The following is a 20735-nucleotide window of genomic DNA, read 5'->3' on the forward strand; positions in this document are numbered from 1 at the left end:
CGGAAAAAAAAGTACTTCGGAACCCCTCTCCGGCACATCGATACGTTGCTGGTTTCACAAAGTCTACGTGATCGCATGCATGCAAGTGCACGAAAGTGTGCACACATGTGGGCACGGCCAACGTAGGCCACCACGCAAGGTTTGAACGAAATCGGGCACCAAACCAACGTTGCGTCACGTCCGGCCATTGTTTCGGGGCTTTTTCATCGGGAAAATCGTAGAAAATGCATCGAGCGTCAGAAAAATATGCAAACTGGCTTGCGTGATGCCGACGGTGATGCCAGCATGTGGAAAAAGTTTGGGACCGGTTGGTAGAGTAAAAAAAGTACTTCGGAACCCCCTCTCCAGTAGACAAAGTTGGATAAATCAATGTAGTTGTCAAAAAAAAAGGCCAGCAGAATTACTGAATGGGCCAGGCGTATCAATCATTGCATACATGCAGGAGAATCCATCGGGGGTCAAACCCTTAGATTACGACTCCACGATCTCCACGCCCGCCTCCTCCATGATCGCCACGCCCCGACTCCAGCCGCCAGCCGCCATCAGCCCCGCCGCCCGCCGCCATCCAGCCCCGTCGCCCGCCGCCCGCCGCCATCAGCCCGCCGCCCGCCTCCCCCCGCTAGCAGCCCCTCCGCCCGCCTCCATCCGGCCCCGCGGCAAGACGCTAGCAGGCAGCCGCCAGCAGCCCCGCCGCCTCCACGAACGGGCGCCTGCGTCCACGAACGGCCGCCGCCTCGACGACCGATCCCGCCACGTCGACGATCCGCAGGTCGCCGTCACGTCCACGATCCGTCCCCCGCACGAACAACCCCGGCCCCGAAGGTAAAGTGAAGTTTCTTGCCGTGGACGTATGTGAAATCACTGTGTCAAATAGCTAATAGTTGATGTTGTTTTTCATCTAGTATGGAAGAATACGGAGAAGTTTATTGCTCCGTGGAGAAGTGGTGCACGCTGGTCAGCAAGTTAAACGCCAGGCAACGAACGCGGCTACGTGGCACCAGCTTGCAGAATTTCTTGCAGATACCTAGCGTGCAAATGCGAAAATGTTTGCTGAAATACATCATTCAAAAATATGACCCGATTAAAAAAAGATTCGTGTTGCGTCCGACAAAAGGTGACATATCCTTGCGGACGGATGATGTCTTTCATATTTTTGGCCTTGTGAATAAGGGCAAAGATGTTATGAAGGCATTAGGTAAAATGAACGAGTACGCGAAGGAAATGGTTCCTTCTAAGTTTGTAGACGCGCGAAGTGGAGAAATAGTGATCGATCAGTTGATCAACAACATAGTTTCGAGTGGGACGTATGATGACGACTTTGTGCGGCGAGCGGTATTAGTCCTCATTGGCACAATAATAGCACCGCACTCCACCAGACATGTTCCACATTTTCTTTACCAGTTGGTGGAGGACGTCGATGCCATAAAATCATATAACTGGAATGCGTTCACGTTACGCGTCTGCATTGAAGGAATCACAAAGACTGTTAAAGATGTTAAAAAGTTCAAGTGGCCTGTTGGAAACCTGGCGCTCATCCAGGTATACCGTAATTTTATTGTGAATTACTTACTTGTTATCTATTGCAGGAACAATAATGCTTTTCATGTTTTTGCAGTACATGTACTGGGAGAAGGTGCAGCCAACTTCAGTAGAAACATTCAATCCTTTGTTGTCGGAGTACCCATTGATGGTAAATTGGTCCGAAATGGAGGCTAAGAAGCGTGACATATATGACAACGAGAACGACCGTGGTCATGGCACGGTAAATATTTATATCTTGTAGTGCATGCATTAATTCTAGTACATAACGGATCACTTATTCTTAATTCGTTGAACATTTCACAGATTGATGATTTAATAAGCGAACAGTATAGACATGCCAGAATAGCAAAAGAAGCAATAATCGAAGAGGAAGATACCGAGCCACCTTCACCTAAAGGTGGAGGCAGAACTAGAAAAGGTTGTAAGCCCACAGCTTCATCGAGCAGAGGCGGTACGAAAGAACACTTCATGAAATGCATAAGAGATATGCAGAAAGAGATACGTCTAATTCCTGAGAAATGTGCTGAGGTAATTATTAATGTGTACTTTATTTTACGTGGGCAACTACATGTACTTATTGTCTTCCATGTGTTCTTGCAGATATTGCTCGAGAAGCTAAGTAAGAAGGGTTTGCTGGTGAAGCGAAGTGGGGACTTCCTTGATGAGCGCGCTTTTGAGGACGAAAGTGATGAGTTGGTGAGAAAGTACAAGCCAAAGTATCATACAGAAGTTACTTCATCTCCTTTGGAAGAACGCGCGGACGAGAAGATGGATGCATCCTTCACGGGTCCAAATGCTACGAACTTTCTCAATGACGAAGGCATGCAGTCCGGTACACCCGGTAAAGGTGTTCAAAACGACCCCTTTATTATTGAGGATAATGGTTCACCCAAGGAAGCATCACCATCATTAGGCACGAATGATTTTCCTTCTCTTACTAGGAACCCACAGAAAGAAAATGCAGTATCAGTCGGGTCTAGTGCTGAAAATTCAGCGGAAGGTACTTACCCTAGTCCGACAACAATCTGTAAGGACGCGAATAATAATGGGACTGAGGAGCATGATGGGAAGCGGAAACGCCAACAGTCAAAGTATTGTCGGTCCCCCTTTATTATTGAGGATGGTCCACGCAAACGTGTGAAAAAAAGTAAGTTAATTCTAAAACATTTGTAAAGCTTTTTATGTTCTAACATTTGTAGTTAATTAACTACATGTCCGCTCATTGTTGTAGGTCTGTTTCGTATACGTGATGTTCTCCTTAGTACGGACTTTATGGATGAGAATCACATAGAGGGCGCGAGGGTTTATATCGACACGCTAGCAGACTCGCCGAAGCATTTAAAACAGACTGTGGTCCACATGACGGGAATAGGTGGGGAAATGTGTAGGGCGGAAATGCTTCAAGCTATCACTTCGGGCGACTGGTTGAATGGCGCTGTAAGTATGCACATTATTTTATGTTCTTATACACTTATGTTGTATTAAGTACATTTTCTAACTGTCATTTTTTGGCTTCTCAATTTTGATAGGTCATCAATTGTTATTCGAACCACTTGCTGACTACTACTCCTATGGCTGATCGGCATGTTCTAACATCATGGGTGTCATACTGCCTTATACAGCGCGCTAAAGGAAAGCTGAAAAACTCGAACATGAACTACATGGAATTTTTCACGAAAGAATCAAAAACTGTGTCAAGAGTAATTGACGAGTACTTCGCAAAAGATAAGGTATTTGCATTTCAAACAACTATTGACAGTACATAGCAAACTTTTTGTACATAAGCTTACTGTTTTGTAGGCATTTTTCACTTTGAATGTGAACAAGAATCATTGGATAACCATTGTCATGCACAATAAGAAGAAAGAGTTTCAAGTTCTAAGTTCTACTGGTAAAATAAGCAAGGCAGTTCATGCGAAGATTGCTTCGATGGTAACTTAACAACTTTGCATAACATGAATACATTTGTACTTTGTAAGATGATCACTTTGTACATGCTTAATATTGTGTTGACAATTTTTTTTACAGAGGGCAGAAATTGTTGTAGATACAAATCAGGTAAACTCTGCTATAGGTACACATCATCCAGATGTGTCTAAATGGCCAATAAAGGAGTACGACATGCCGAGACAAAAAGACGGGTAAGCTCATAGTCAAATGCATATGTAATTGTGTTTTCCATCATGACTTGACTAGCATTTTTATTTTTAGAGTGTCTTGCGGACTTTTCGTGATGAAGTGCATCGAACTCTGGGATGGGGATGCCTTCAGACATGACTTTGACCAGGACGAGATCAATTCTTCAAGGGGACGCATTCTCGTGGAAATACTTTTTTCAGAGAGCAACACACTGACTAAGGTGAAGGAGAAGATTCTGAAAATTATGGAGAAGGAATAAGTGCCAGCAAGTGTGTAGGGTTTTTGCCCACCACATGATTATGCCTATTTGGTACCATTTCATAATTGTAATAATGGCAGAATTTTGCTTTTAGCCACGTACATGATTATGCCTATTTGGATGCCACAATATATTTTATTCGCACATAGATTATTATGGCTATTCTGTGATTGGGACAAATTTATTATTGTAATTATGCATGTTTGGTGATTGAGACAATTTTTGCTACTGTTACAATCGATTATGCATCGCTACTGATTTTCTATTTGAAGTGATTATGCCTTTGTGAAATTTATGCCTACAGTTATTTGTTTAAAGGGAAAAAAATGTCATGACGTACTGAAAAAAATGACCAAGCTGCTGGACCCATAGTAGGTATATTTTTTCAAACAAATCGACTCGCGCTATCAAATCGGCCCACAACGGGCCCAGCAGCAGGTTCCAACGGGGCTGGAAGGATAAATAACAGAGGAGTTCGATGTGTAAGCCGCGCCCGCATATTTAAGCCGGTCGAGGCGCCTCCCTGCTTCCGAGGTGGGACTAAACCTCACAAGTGCGCAGTGGCGGAGCTTGAAAGAAATCTTTGGAGGGGCGAAGCTGTAAAAAAAAATACGAAATCATACGTATTCAACAAGTTAGATGTTGCAAATATCAAGTAACTTAGATAATTATATTGATCTTCTCCAGATTAGCTTACAAAATACATTTCTAATCAGTAGAGAATTCGGTTCACAACAAAGTGCTATTTAACCGTGGAACATTCAGTTTACTATTGACCAGCTCCAGAACAAAAGAAACTATACCCAAAATACTATTTAACCATGGAGCATCCAGTTCACTACAGATCAGCCCTTCGTTTCTTTACACCCTTAAAGTGCACAAGAACATCTTCATAGCTGTACTTCTCCACAATTTCACTCTCTATGTTTACTAGCAAGCTATTGGCTAGATAATCATCTTCCATAGTATTACGTAGCCTTGTCTTGATGATCTTCAAAGTAGAGAATGCTCGCTCGGCACTTGCTGTAGAAACTGGAAGAGTTAGAAGCAATCGCAACAATCGATCAACCAAATTGTAGATAGAATGCCTCCCTGACTCAAAGAGATATCGACAAAGATTTGTTAAGGTTGACACATTTTTCAACTCCTTATCATTGGAGGCGTCCACAACAAAGTGTTTTAGCTGTTGCTCCAATCCATAGATTTCCTGTTGAGTGAAATCTGCTGGATAATATTTCTTCACCAACTCGCAAATATCATCAGCTTTGAAAGATCTGAATTTATTTTTGGGGATCAGAGTAGCACTTGTGGTCAAAAGATCCAGTACCTTGTCATTGAACCTGAATTCTAATTCATGTAGCTGAGTATCAAGTGTTGCACGAAATACTTCCACCCGGAAATAATGTTCCTTCGTAAAACGGTCTGGTTGGCGACGAGCACGACCACCACGCATAATGTAAGTTTCCCCCAGATCTGGAATATCAATGGAATGATTTACACAGAACTCAACAACCCTATCAAAAAAGGCTTCCCAACCATCATCTGATCTCATTTCATCAAGAAGAACCTTTGTTGTAAACACTAGGCGCATGGCATTTACTATGTCCTATCATTTCTTTTGCAAAGCTTGACCAAGATCTTCAGTTATCTCCAATATTTCTTCCATCAGACATAAGATAAATATGAACTCAAAAGAGGACAAGTAGCTAAAAGCAGTGTCTCCATCTGCACGAATTGAGCCAGCTGACCCATCGGATGCTATATTTTGAAGTACTGAATTTACTACATTAAACATTTTCTTTAGGCTTGATATAGAACCTAAGTGAGACCCCCATCTAGTGTCTCCAGGTCGTTTTAGTGTGCAGATTTGATTTCCCCCTTTTCCAGTTTCAATGTCATCAATAGCTAGTAACCGAGCTAGTTCCTCCAACTGGGCATCATGAAGCTCATCATGGCGCTTTGCGGAGGAGTCAACGGTGTTTACAATAAAAAGAAGTTTCTGGAAGAATTGCGCAATAGAGACCACTTCCTTTGATGCAGCCACTAGCGCAAGTTGCAAACGATGAGCATAGCAGTGGACATAGTACGCATACGGGCATTCTCTAAGAAAAAGAGCTTGCAAACCATTGAACTCCCCCCTCATATTACTAGCCCCATCGTACCCCTGTCCACGAAGGTTCTGAACATCAAAAGCATGTTTGGATAACAAAGAACTCAATACCAGTGGCGGAGCTTGAAAGAAATCTTTGGAGGGGCGAAGCTGTAAAAAAAATACGAAATCATACGTATTCAACAAGTTAGATGTTGCAAATATCAAGTAACTTAGATAATTATTGATCTTCTCCAGATTAGCTTACAAAATACATTTCTAATCAGTAGAGAATTCGGTTCACTACAAAGTGCTATTTAACCGTGGAACATTCAGTTTACTATTGACCAGCTCCAGAACAAAAGAAACTATACCCAAAATACTATTTAACCATGGAGCATCCAGTTCACTACAGATCAGCCCTTCGTTTCTTTACACCCTTAAAGTGCACAAGAACATCTTCATAGCTGTACTTCTCCACAATTTCACTCTCTATGTTTACTAGCAAGCTATTGGCTAGATAATCATCTTCCATAGTATTACGTAGCCTTGTCTTGATGATCTTCAAAGTAGAGAATGCTCGCTCGGCACTTGCTGTAGAAACTGGAAGAGTTAGAAGCAATCGCAACAATCGATCAACCAAATTGTAGATAGAATGCCTCCCTGACTCAAAGAGATATCGACAAAGATTTGTTAAGGTTGACACATTTTTCAACTCCTTATCATTGGAGGCGTCCACAACAAAGTGTTTTAGCTGTTGCTCCAATCCATAGATTTCCTGTTGAGTGAAATCTGCTGGATAATATTTCTTCACCAACTCGCAAATATCATCAGCTTTGAAAGATCTGAATTTATTTTTGGGGATCAGAGTAGCACTTGTGGTCAAAAGATCCAGTACCTTGTCATTGAACCTGAATTCTAATTCATGTAGCTGAGTATCAAGTGTTGCACGAAATACTTCCACCCGGAAATAATGTTCCTTCGTAAAACGGTCTGGTTGGCGACGAGCACGACCACCACGCATAATGTAAGTTTCCCCCAGATCTAGAATATCAATGGAATGATTTACACAGAACTCAACAACCCTATCAAAAAAGGCTTCCCAACCATCATCTGATCTCATTTCATCAAGAAGAACCTTTGTTGTAAACACTAGGCGCATGGCATTTACTATGTCCTGTGATTTCTTTTGCAAAGCTTGACCAAGATCTTCAGTTATCTCCAATATTTCTTCCATCAGACATAAGATAAATATGAACTCAAAAGAGGACAAGTAGCTAAAAGCAGTGTCTCCATCTGCACGAATTGAGCCAGCTGACCCATCGGATGCTATATTTTGAAGTACTGAATTTACTACATTAAACATTTTCTTTAGGCTGGATATAGAACCTAAGTGAGACCCCCATCTAGTGTCTCCAGGTCGTTTTAGTGTGCAGATTTGATTTCCCCCTTTTCCAGTTTCAATGTCATCAATAGCTAGTAACCGAGCTAGTTCCTCCAACTGGGCATCATGAAGCTCATCATGGCGCTTTGCGGAGGAGTCAACGGTGTTTACAATAAAAAGAAGTTTCTGGAAGAATTGCGCAATAGAGACCACTTCCTTTGATGCAGCCACTAGCGCAAGTTGCAAACGATGAGCATAGCAGTGGACATAGTACGCATACGGGCATTCTCTAAGAAAAAGAGCTTGCAAACCATTGAACTCCCCCCTTATATTACTAGCCCCATCGTACCCCTGTCCACGAAGGTTCTGAACATCAAAAGCATGTTTGGATAACAAAGAACTCAATACCTCTTTAAGTGTTGCGGCTTTGGTGTTCGTCACATGTATCAAGTCAAAGAACCGCTCTTGCAATATACGATCTTCATCAACGAATCTGAGAACCAATGCCATCTGCTCTCTTTTTGCTACATCACATGTCTCGTCCACTAGAATAGAAAACTTAGAATTCCCAATCTCTTCACGGATATGTTTCCTAACTTTAAATGCATAAATACCCAATATCTCTTGTTGGATTTCATGTGATGTGTACTTTGAACTGTATGGAGCATTCTCCAAAATAACTTCAGCAATCTCAGGATTGAATTCTGCAAGGAGCTTTAATAGTTCAATAAAGTTCCCTCTGTTCTTTGACTCTGGTGTTTCATCATGGCCTCTAAATGCACAAGATTGTGATGTCAACCACTTAACAGCTGCAATTGATACTTTCACCCTCAGCTGGTTTCTTTCTGTCTTCCTCTCGTTGCCCACTGCTACAACATTTCCTAAATGGCCTTGCTGATTCAAGAAGTCATGATATGCTTTGGTTGCATTATTATGTACAGAGCAAGGTTCAGAACCTATATGGTTTAAGAATGCACATTTCTTTCCATCATGGACCTTCTTCCAATTTACAAATCCTCGCACTGTAAAGACATCTGAACCACCTCGCTTGTTTTTATTGTTGCTGAACAAGAAACAATAGAAGCAATATGCACGATGACTGTCCTCCAAGTACTCCAACCATGATGGGAAATCCTTGAACCAGTCATATTTAAAGCGTCGTTTGCGACCTTCTGGACCGTAAGCTTTGTAATCCTTCAAGCGGGGCTGCATAATACCAAGCTTCAAATACGCTCGCCGCACATCATCTCTTTGATTAGGTGGATATTGCCAAATCTGTGGACGTAGTGCTGGATCCCGCTGCAAGAATTCAATCCCTCGAAATTGTACTTCATTTGTTTGAGTTTGATGGCCTTGTTGCTGAGGCATCGAAGGATGTGGTCCATGTTGCTCAAATTCGAGCAACAACAGAGGAGGCGGAACAGGAATTTCTTCTGTTGCTAGTGGTTCATCAGCTTCACATTCAGTTGAATCACCTCTCTTTCTTTTGAAAAACGCATCAATTGTTTTCCCCTTAAGCATCACTGTCTCCCTTGTTCCCTCTTAATCTGTAAAGGACATTTATCTATTTCAGTATAAAATCCAATTGACAAAATCTAACTGACAAAATCAATGACCAGATGACCTAATTAGAATCTTCCTCCACTAAGGTAACAAAACTACAGAATCACAATATTCCAACTTTCCAGAATTTCCATAGGGGAGAGATTGAGAGAGATACAGCCAGGGAGGGGAATCTGCTCACCGAGCCACCGAGGCACTGTTGCGCGGGGTCGACGGGGCCTAATGCTATAGCGGACAGCCACAACCGAGGCAGAAGTGGATGAACCTGAGCGGAGGAGGAAGGAGTCGACCAACCCCTAGCCAGCCACCCGCCAGCCGGCCAGCGGTCGCCCCACGCCGGCAGGCCACAGCGCAGTTCCCAGTCGCCGGTGCCCCACGCCCACGCTCAGCCGTCCGTGGTCGCAAGTCAAAGGCCAAAGGGGATAAGGATTCTGGAGTGGAGTTGGTCGCTGCATCCAGGCATCATAGACTAGGCCTAGTTGATAAGCGGGCCTGTGGGCTGTATGTATACATAGGGGTAGTAAAAAAATTTCATTTTTGCTGGGGGGGCGACGGCCCAGGTTCGCCCCCACGAAGCTCCGCCGTTGCAAGTGCGGGCGGCACGGCGTGCACAGCATGCACTGCCTTGTTCGTGGGCCGGCGCAAATTTGAAGCCCACCGTGGTCGGCCCCCTCGCCCCGCGCGCGACCTCTCCCCCGCCAACTGGGCCGGCCCATAGTCCACCCGCGCGGTAGCCCCTGCCCCCCGCGCGCGCGCCGCACCTGGTCACTGGTTTAGTACCACCTCGAAAGCGGGGGGGCGCCTTGACCTGTTTAAATAGCCAGGCGCGGCATAGCAGTCGAACTCCTCTGTTACATATCCATCCTGCCCCGTTGGACCTCGCTGCTGGGCCGTAGTGGTCGATTTGACCGCCCGAGTCGCACTGTTGTGCTTGATTTGTGTGAAAAAATTTACCTACTGGCGGGTCCAGCTTGCTGGTCGGGCTTTTTTTCACACTTTTCCTTTAAACAACACATTTACAGTACAGTGAACAAACAAAAAATGAGAATGCAGCATGTACACGAAACATTACAGAAATCATGGCAATTAATTCACTACATAGGATAGATGTCCACATAAATATGTTGACAATCATAATTTAGCACATACGATAGATGTTCACATAATTATTTTGAGAAACATAAACAAAACACTTATTAAGTTTTCTGGCGCCGGACACATGTTTACATAAATAAATAGCAACTTCCAACATGACTCGTGCAACCAGTTTTTTTCTTCCCATGATCGAAGCCACTTCTCTACGCCCGGTACCTGAAAGAAATATAAAGAACGCTTGTGAGAAAATATAGTCGGTAAAATCGAACACACAACATAACTGAAATAAAAATGTAAAACTTACTTCTCGTTTTGACTACATGTCGCCTTGTTATGACCTGCAAATTTGCAAAGACTGCATAACGGACCACTTTTCTTCTCTCTAAAATCTTTAGGTCTACCATTTTTCATAACGTCAGGGCCACCCTTTGACCGGCCTTTCTTAGGTGCACCCTTCGTTGAAACTTTCTCAGGATCACGTATACCTGCTGCACCTTCTTCCGCTTGAATTGCCTGCTTTGCAATTAGAGCACACCTTCTGCGTCCTATGAGTTCCTCTTCCGGGATCTTATTCCTTGCTATTATACCGTCTAGGCACTTCATCAATTCATCAAACAAGAAGGGGTCATTTGCTGCAACATGAGCAGCTTCTGCTGATTTTATGCTCACTTGACTGTACCGTGCTCTCTCCTCAGGCCCAGACCAACCCCAACCAAAAAGATCACTCTTGCGTTGCGCTGGCAACCCATCTCCCGCATCTTTAGACAACCGATGGAGGACACAACACTTTGGTATTTCAGACAATTTAAGATGATGCAAAACAAAGAGAATATGTTTGCAAGGCAGCCCTTTCCGAACCATCCTGCGACACGTGCATGATAAGGTTTCTTCTGAGTTACCTGGTTCATACAGAACATTATACCTGAACTTGTGGTTATTCTGCCATGTGACGATGAAGGTCTGGCGCTCAATTCCCACCAGCGTCTCAAATATCTCCAGTTCTCCCATCTTCTTCAAATCATTTTGCAGAATGTAGAAATTAGCAGCAGTGAATACTTTGGCAGCATGCTCCTCAATGTCCTTATATTCAGTAACCGCCGGTGGTACTTTCTGATTGGCCTCACAGTCATCATTCGCCTCGTTCTCACGGAGGCGAACTATGCAGTTCTCATAATGCACTACCAAATCAACTATGGTCATACCATAGTCAAGGTGAAGGTGAAGGGAGGAGTTGAGGCTTTCGCTCCTCTGGTTACTACGCATACCAAGAAAAAAGCCATCCGAAAGATATGATGCTGCCCACAGTCTCCTCTTCCTATACATCCTCCTCAGCCACTCTTCAGTTTTATCCGTCTTCCATTTATTGACAAAGGCGGTCCATCTCTCCTCAAAGTTCTCTTCAGAGGTGGCATAGTACAGGAGCGATCTAAACTCATCTAGTGACTTGTAATGTAGGTGCCTCTGCATATTTTTTTCGATATGCCACGAGCAAATACGATGGAGCACATCTGAAAGGACACTCCGAATCGCTCGGAGCATTGCAGCGTCACCGTCTGTGATAATTGACTTTGGCTTCTGCTGACAGTTTGCCCTCATAAAAGTCTGGAGCAGCCACACATACGTCGCTTCGGTCTCATCGGAAACAATGGCGCACCCAAAAACTGTTGTGCAATGGTGGTTATTAACACCGACGAAGGGGACGAACGGCATACCATATCTGTTCATCTTATACGTGCTGTCAAACACGACCACATCTCCGTAGTCCTGATAGTCCCTCCGCGACTGTGCATCGCACCAAAACATACACTTCAACCGCCCTTCCTTATCTAGCTCGTACTCGAAGAAGAAGTCTGGGTCCTTCGCCTGTCTGCTCCTCATAATGCCCACTGCCGTCTCAACATCACCCTTTGCTATGAGCTTCATCTTCTCTCTGCAGCAAAGATTGTACACGTCCCGCCTAATAAGTCCGCATTTGTCGTACGAACCGTACCTACTGATGAAGTTGTCCACAATTATATGCTTCCTGATTCCAGCCCCTTGCATAGCCAGTATCTCTGCCCTCGTGCCATCTCCAATCCGTCTGTGTGACCACAAAAAAGGAACCTCGTCGGGTCGAGCCATCGCATGGTTGTGATCATCCACGAATGACGCGACGAACCAAACTCCTCGTGCCCTGTCCAATTTCACCACCATCTGTGCACCGCACTCGCATCGAGTCTCGGGTCTAAGCCTGCGGGTGCGACCCTCCATGGTTAAGAATTTCCTCTGCCTTCTCCCTGCCCTAGAGCAGACAAACCGCCTGAACCGTATTATTCCTGAAGCACCCTTCCCTCGTTTCACCTTCTCTCTCCTGATGCTGAACCCATGTTCTTTGGCGTGCCTGTTGTAGAATATATATGCATCCCCTTGTGACCGAAAAGTCATAGCCATGACCTTCCAATGTGTCTCCAACACGCGCTGCTAGTATTGAGCCTCCTCAATGTCCATCTCTGCTTCGTCGTCACCACCATCGGGACCATCTGAACCCTCCTACAAAATTACATATGAAACTATGTCAGTTTTTATGATCTATTACAAACTACCGCGCGCGGTACAAAATGTTTGAACAAACCCGGCTCAAGTTATCGGCCCACGATTCCTCAAAATTATTTTGCTCATTCCCAACGTCCACATCTTCCTGTAAATTAAAAACACAGACAAATTATTACACATATGTTACTCTGCCAATTGAAAACTAGAATCAAATAGACTTCACTTATGTTTTCACTGTCTGCACCATGTTCATTATTTGAAAAATCCTCTGAAGGTAAGATATCATATGATGACCATGAATCGTTATCGCTGCTGTCATCTTCTTCATTACTAGGATCGTTATCGGTCCGACCGACATCATTTGTACCATTATCATCGGCCGTAAATGAGGTTTCTTCGTCCATTTAAACACACGTTACTACCAACACTGCACATAATTGTAAAACACATTATCCCACGTTAAATTCTAAGTTCATGCATTGGGACATATAGATGAATAAATTGCAACATTTAACCTATGAGCATTTAAAATGATTTCTTTGTAAATCTAATTCATCTACTCGAGGGACAGAAATTCCACCTTGGCGCCCTTTAAAGTGTAAAGCCAGACAAACTACTTAGGCTCAGGCACAGAACTCCGAGCCCCTGACAAAATGCAATGCAAGTAGTACCCACAGGAACTGAGGCAACTATGTGATGAAGATACCCTACATGTGGTAGAAACTTTGAGCATGCTTCGGAACAAGATGGCGCAGCTTTAGCAGTGCAAGAAAGGTATCTGGCCGCGCTAACTGCAGACATCTAAGGCAGTGATCCCTGGGCATAGCTGCTTCATCAGAAAAGCCTAATGGAATGGAGATGTGGGAAGCTGGCTGCTGCAAATGGCAATGTGCTTGCAGGCTCACCACATTTTTTTACTGTCTACAAGGCCTAGAGCAGTGCACAATTTGCTTCACCCCCACTTAAAGAGGGCCTGAGGAGAAGCAATTTCTTAATCAGGGCCAGCCAATGAATAATGCCCAGTGCTCCAGAGTCCAAGTCCAAGCTGGCTCATCTAGTTCACACATCTCCAGGTTCCAGCTTCCAACCCTTGAACTACACACGTACAACTCATGTGAAACCTTTGCTGGTTGAGTCAATTCTAAGCTAGAGCAAGTAACATGCTACTACAAGGAATTAATGGCATGTGGGGGGTACTGCTGCCTGCTGCTGGATCCACCATACGGCAGGAACAGGAACTGCAAGCTTAGTAGAGATCCAATCTTTGGCCAGTGCAAGAAACAAAACTGAAGCAGAGAGAGCATTGGGATTTATGTACAACTAGAATTTATTTGTTTTCTTGGTACCAAACACAATTAAGACCACTCTAGAACCACCACCTGAATGGCGAGCGTGCACTGTAACTGAACACAAACATCCATCTAGTGATGAATGGCAAGTACAGCACCACCGTTGTACATCTGAACACAGGTGAAGACCACATGAATTCCTAGTGGGGACTGAACCGGAAGTGGACAGTGAGGAGTACCTGACGGATTCGCGGCGGCGGACGAGTTAGGTCAACGTCGGCGTCTTGGACGAGTGTTCTATGCGCCGTGGGACGTCCGGATGGTTACAGGCGGCGGACGCGGCGTCGTTGCAGAAGACGGCGACGTCCAAGACGTGGCCGGCCACTTCCCTAACCGCCGACCGCGACGGGGAGACGACGGGGTTGGAACTGCTGGCGTGGGAGGTCGGGATGGTTGGAGGCGGCCGTCGATGCGGAGAACGGCGACGTCTAACACCGGGCCGGCCACCGGCGACGGCGGTCGTCCACTCCTCAGCCCACCCGCGACAATCCAGATCAGCCGCCGCGTGATCGCCGTGCGGCAGGCCAGATCGATCAGCGGTTTACCTTTCCTCTCTAGTCGGGCGGCAGGCGGGATCGATCGAGTGGTCGTGCAAGTTTTTTTTGCGGGGGAGTTTTTTCTTCTTATTATTATTCACGTGTACTCGTATGACCGGGATTGTACGTCTACGATACGAGGTGGGTATACATTTCTTTCGTATGACCTTTCTGCCCTTCTACGTTTTGTTGGGGGGGGGGGTGTACCGAAGCACTTCTCGACAGACAATGGGGGTGCAAAGATTGGCCCGTTGCGTCTCACGTCCAGGGCACACACAGAAGCAAGGGTGAATAGCTTCCCCACGTGGTAAATGCGGTAACTACCTCGAAATTAAATGCTCCATGTTGGCAAGAATGTGGAAACTGAGCTGGCATGTGTGATGGTCCAGAGCTACAGTACACATTATATTTTTACAGGCAGTACATATATCTATCGTGACGTTTTCCTATCATTTACGGTAACGACACTAGTGCAGAACCGGGCAATAGCACCGGTTCGTAAGGCCCTTTAGTGTCGGTTCCATAACCGGCACTAAAGTGTGGGCACTAAAGGCCCCCTCCCCTTTAGTACCGGTTCAGCACAAACCGGTGGTAAAGGGCAACCACGTGGCACGAGCCAGCTCCGGGGGCCTGGAGCCCTTTAGTACCGGTTGGTAATACCAACCGGTACTATAAGGTTTTTTTTAGTTCTATAATTTCTTTTTCATTTAATTTTGTGTTTCCATTTTAATTCTTCTTCGTTTGCTGGTATTTTACGATACTACACATTGTACACGTTATGCTATATATATATATATATAGAGAGAGAGAGAGAGAGAGAGAATTTCTAGTAGAACCAATTATGCATATATATATCATCAATGTCTCAAAAACCACCATATTAATTAATTCACACATACACAAATGTATAGCTATATACAATTTCTCCTACATATGCATGTTGCCTTCGGAGCCAGTGGCATTAGCCTAATTGGTGCCTTCGGAGCACGATGACAATTGGAAGTGGTTTTCATGGGGGTGGTAGCGGGTAATAGTATTCTCCCTTCGGATTTATGACCTGGTCGACAAAAATCCCGCTATTTCCTCTTGAAGTGCTTCTATGCGCTCCGTTTCTAGGAGCTTCTCCCGCACCTCTCTGAACTGTTAAGAAGGAGATCAATATGCATGTGTATTAGTTGTGTGACTAGATATCGATAATGGTGTAAAAATTGTGAATAGTGTTCTGACAAGCGTACCCATTCCTGTCTTTGAGATCTGCTCCTTTCGGACGCCATCATGCGAATGTTCTCGCAAACGCAGAATGCACACAGATCAATCCCCTGCGCCTGCTTCAGGGCCTTTACGAGAATGGAATTTGACCAGATAATAATTAATCAAGCATGATAATTAAAGAGATGGCAGCTAGCTAGCTAGCTAGCTAGTACTACTTAATTACTTACCTTGGGTCGAAACCATTGAAGCTTTTTTTTCCATTCGCCATCCGTGACGCTGATGAACCTTGCCCAAGCCCTGCCCACCGACAAAGAAAATGAATAAAGGGGTTATTAAATAGTTCATATCATGAAATGACGAACTAAATAGGCCGAGATATATAGTTAATAATGATTGAAATTACCTGTTGACTATCCCAAACAAGATGTTATAGTCAGCTTTAATGTTGAGTAGTGAGTCCAGTATTTCAACTGTTCCGGCGTCAACTTTAATGATACACAAGACCCAGTAAAATCTGCATGCACACACGTTTGCATGTCTTAATTAAGCGGGCATATGTAAGCAAAAACATGTAGCTAGCTAGTAGGCAAAAACAGAGAATTTGTAGTACAAGACAATGTGACTCACTGGAAGTTGTAAGGAAGTAGTATATCTTCATTGTATTTGAGGCGCTTCAAGAACTCTAGCATGTTGTCCTCTACGTCCTTTTGATGATGTGGATTTATCCGCCATGTGTATTCATTAACGGTGTTTGGGTCAATGAATCCAATGCCATAGCGTCCACCTTTTCTCATTTCATACATCTTCATCCTGCATAATACCACAGAAAAGAATATAGTGAGGATAATTACAGGTAATGATTGATCAAAAGGATCACTACAGCTAGCTTGAGACATAAATTATAGAAAGAAATCACTTACAGACAATAGCAACTGACGATAGATTTGTCGAGTGCGTCTTGATTGTATAACTGAAACAGTTCAGAATACTCAACGGGCAGAGCTTTCTCATGGAAGTAATGCTCCTCCTTGACATTCACCATGAGGGACAATCGATCGGAAATCTTGGTAATGTTCATGTACCATTGATGCAATTCATACATTCTCGTTGGGAGGTTCTTGACCTTGTCTGGCTCGACCAAAGGTTGGCCCCGGACATATTTCCGTTTTATTTCATCCTCTCTAAGCACAGGCATGGGCTCGATCTCGAGGAGTTGTCCAACAGTGATGTTGAGAACTTCATCCTGCATTATATGGTCCTTCGTTATTACCACATTGCCCACCTCGGGAACGTAAACTGTTTGCCCACAATAATATTGGGCGCGCGTACTGTCACGTGTTGTTGGCACAACAAGCAAGGGGATCGATTACGCCTCCTGTTCTCCCAGCTGGGGAATGGTTTTCCTGCATTTTTTGACAGCTGCTTGTTGTTTGCTCGATCCCGAGCTCGCCTCCTTACGTAGACGTGCTCGATTTAACTTCCTGATGTGGCGCTCATAGTCTGTGTCAACAGGCTTGGGAGCTGGTGGTTGAGCCATACGAATGAAGTGGTCAATCGTTTCCTCAGGCACTTTCTCCCTTGGCGGCGGTGGCGGTTTCGGTGCAAAATTGGCTTGCACCTCGGCCTTCGATATGGCTCCGTTTTCCTCCTCGGACTTGTCATAAGCCCTCTGCGGAAGAGGCGTGAGGCTTGGACCATATTTGTATCGCTTGCCTCCACCTGTACTTCCTGTACTACCTCGACTCGTACCGCTACGCACCATAGCTGCGGGGTGTCTCTTCTGCGATTGCTGAGGCGGCGAAGACGGCTGACGGGGCTGAGTTGGACGAGGAAGAGTGGCCTGAAGCTGTGCCGGACTTGGAGCAGTGGCCTGAGGTTGTCCCGGACTTGGAGGAGGAGTGGACGTCTGGCGCTGTGGCGGACTTGGAGGAGGAGGAGTGGCCTGAAACTTTGCCGGACTTGGAGGAGGAGTGGCCTGACACTTTGCCGGACTTGGTGGACTTGCAGGAGCGGGAGTCTGCTGACTCGGTGGCGGACTTCGACGAGGAGTCGGCTGACGCGGTGTCGGTGGCCTTTGAAAGATGATGCAATCCTTTTTCCATAGGATGATATGATGTTTGGCCTCTCCGAGAAAGCGCTCGTCGTCACCTCCAGGAATGTCAAGCTGTAGCTCCGAATATGGTGGGTCCACCACCTCATCAACCAAGACACGAGCATAGCCCGCTGGAATCGGGTTGCAATGGAAGGTTGCCTCGGGGTGATTTGTAAAAGCAACGGCGTCCGCCACCTTCATGGATATGTTCATTATTTTGACGTGTAGCTCGCAGTTAGTGTTCTCCGTGATGTCATCCACGGGGTATCTACCCAGCATTGCGTCGTCCGGGGCGGAACCCACACTGCTTCTCGGCATGGATGGGGCGGTGCTATCCAATGCTGGATCATCCGCTAGAAGCTGCAGCTGCTGAGACCCCCTTTGCTGGGTAAGTGAGTCGATCTGCTCCTGCTGCCGCTGGAATTTGATTGCCAATTCCGCTTGACTTGCTTCTAGGTCTTGAAGGCGTTCATAGTCCCGCTTCCTCTGCTCCTCCTCCATCTTCCTCTTCTTCTCCTCCGCAATCTTCTTTCTCGCACGGGTTCTGTAGTCGGTGTTCCAGTCTGAAAACCCCTCATACCACGGAATAGCGCCCTTGCCTCGTGTTCTTCCCAGGTGTTTAGGATTTCCCAGGGCACGCATAAGCTCGTCGTTCTCTCTGTTGGGCTAGAACACCCCCGATCGTGCATCTTCTATTGCAACAAGTATCGCATCGTCGGCTCCCTTCAGACTTGCCTTCGTCGAAACATTGCCTGTCTTCGGGTCCAACTCCCCTCCCATGCGCATAGAACCAAGTCCTGCACCTGGGGGGGCAGCTTTTAGTAACCGGAGTGACACCTGCATCCTTCATCTCTTTCTCAGACTTATCCCACTTAGGCATTGCCACCGCATAGCCACCTGGCCCCAGCTTATGGAACTTATCCTTTTTTTTGGCATTCTTCTTGTTTATTCTCGACCGTTCCTTAGCTAATTCCGAATCCTTGAATTTCATGAAATCGTCCCAATGAGCACGTTGGTTCTCTAGTGTTCCCTCGAATACTGGAGTCTTCCTTCCTCCCTTGACGTACTTGTCCCATTCACGATTCTTGTGGTTCTTGAATGCAACCGCCATCTTCCTAAGAGCAGCGTCTTTGACTTTCTTCACATCTGCTTTTGTGAAATGATCTGGTAGGGTGAAATGTTCCATGAGAGTATCCCAAAGCAGATCTTTTTGATTCTTGTCGACAAAAGTAACATCTGGACGTGGCTTTGCTGGCTCTCTCCATTCTTGAAGTTTGATCAGGAATTGGTCCTTCACAAGAACTCCGCACTGACGAACGAACTTGTCCGCAATCTTCTTAGGCGCTAATGGTTCGCCATTAGGTCAGACTGCCTCGATATTGTACTTTACGCCCTCCTTCAACTTTTTGTTCGGGCCTCGTTTCGTCCTTTTGCCTGAAGATTTGCTCGATCCGGATGGCTGAAAGAACAAAGATCGATTCGTTAATATATCTTCAAGTCATTTAAAACATGTGATGATCACCAGATGCCTGCTTATATAAATATACCTCGCCGGTCTTTGTTGTTTCAGGATCAACATGTTCTTCGTCATCGTCATAATCGTAGTTCATGACTTCATCAATTCGGTCATCGCGATCGAATATCCTATCACCCTCTCCGGTGTTGTTTAGAAATTCGGAGCCGTCATAATCTTCTTCTTCATTCTGATCATCATCTGGCCCGCGTATCATATCGAACATGGTCTGTTCTCCCTCTCTGTCGGTATTGTCTGCCATAGCTTTTATTTAACTAATCCAAAAGAAATATAAAACAATTTAGTATTCAAATTACATCGTCTCGAATAATAGATATAATTCAAATTACATCGTCTCGAATAATAGATATAATCTCGAATACATCGTCTAGAATAATAGATATAATCTCGAATACATTGTCTCGAATAATATATAATATTGAATAGTACATCACTGGCTACGTAGCTAATTAAAGATCGAATACTACAGAAGAATCTAGGACACTCGCGGTTCCTGCGGCGCGGGCGGTGGACACCCAAAGAGAAGGAACCCTCACAGGATCATAGCTGAAGTGAGATCCCCGAAGAAACTGCCAGGTATTGGAGAACCTGCCGCCTTCTAACGCAACCATGTAGCGATGGACGTGCTTGTCCTCCTCCCTGACACGGCAACGTACCACCTCCGGCGGGGCCGGGTCCCTCCGCACCGAAACTGGCCCACGCGAACGCCACCAAACGAGATCAGGGTCGACGACGGGACCCGGGGCCGGGTTCCTCATCAAGCGGCGCGCCCCTCCAGGCAGCACCTCCCAGTGCCAGCCTGGCGGAGCCCAGTCCCGGACATGGGTCAGCCGGACGTCGTCGCGGATGGGTCGACGGCGAGGATGCGGGCGGGCATCATCGAGAACAAATACTAGCTATATGCCCGCAAAAAGTAACATTTTTTTAATGATTGGATTTTGATAACTAAAATTTCTAACACTTCTATATAACACTAATTACGCTATCATTGCATATGTCAAAAATCTATATACTATTTCATACTAATTAAGCATCTAACACTAAAAACAGAAAACACAACTTCTATACATCCATTAAAAAACTAAAAAACAACATTATATAAAAAAATTCCATACTAATTAAACACTAATTATATCCATCTAACATGCATTCATACATATATAATAGTGAAAAAATAATAATATAAACTAATTAAACATACAAAATAGGTATATACTAATATATACATGCATTAATTCATACATATGTACGTGTGTGTGTGTGTGTTCATTATGCTTGTGTGTGTGTATGGGCTCGGGGAGGGGCGGCGCCCATGGTGGCCGCCGGGGGCGAGGGAGAGGGGTTAGAGGGGGAGAGCTCACAGCGGGGCAACGGCGACGGCGAGGCGACGGCCGGGGGCGGTGACGGGC

General features: G+C 45.2%; 1 protein-coding gene across 1 annotated transcript; it reads left to right on the forward strand.

Moving 5' to 3' along the window:
* The first annotated feature begins 1200 nt into the window (after positions 1-1200).
* On the forward strand, positions 1201-3483 carry LOC119292491. The gene is made up of 7 exons (XM_037571315.1): positions 1201-1539; positions 1616-1762; positions 1846-2070; positions 2143-2689; positions 2774-2979; positions 3072-3272; positions 3343-3483. Exons 1-7 carry the CDS (start codon positions 1201-1203, stop codon positions 3481-3483), a joined length of 1806 nt encoding a protein of 601 aa, XP_037427212.1.
* Positions 3484-20735: the final 17252 nt, after the last annotated feature.

This window comes from Triticum dicoccoides, chromosome 4B (genome assembly GCF_002162155.2).
Source record: "Triticum dicoccoides isolate Atlit2015 ecotype Zavitan chromosome 4B, WEW_v2.0, whole genome shotgun sequence".
Taxonomy (NCBI): domain Eukaryota; kingdom Viridiplantae; phylum Streptophyta; class Magnoliopsida; order Poales; family Poaceae; genus Triticum; species Triticum dicoccoides.

What these genes read in the sequence shown, in the direction of transcription:
- LOC119292491 (XM_037571315.1), top strand. Translation starts at nt 1,201, where the DNA reads ATGAACGAGTACGCGAAGGAAATGGTTCCTTCTAAGTTTGTAGACGCG. An exon ending in GAAACCTGGCGCTCATCCAG is followed by an intron (nt 1,540 to 1,615) that starts GTATACCGTAAT and finishes ATGTTTTTGCAG; the next exon opens with TACATGTACTGGGAGAAGGT. An exon ending in ACGACCGTGGTCATGGCACG is followed by an intron (nt 1,763 to 1,845) that starts GTAAATATTTAT and finishes AACATTTCACAG; the next exon opens with ATTGATGATTTAATAAGCGA.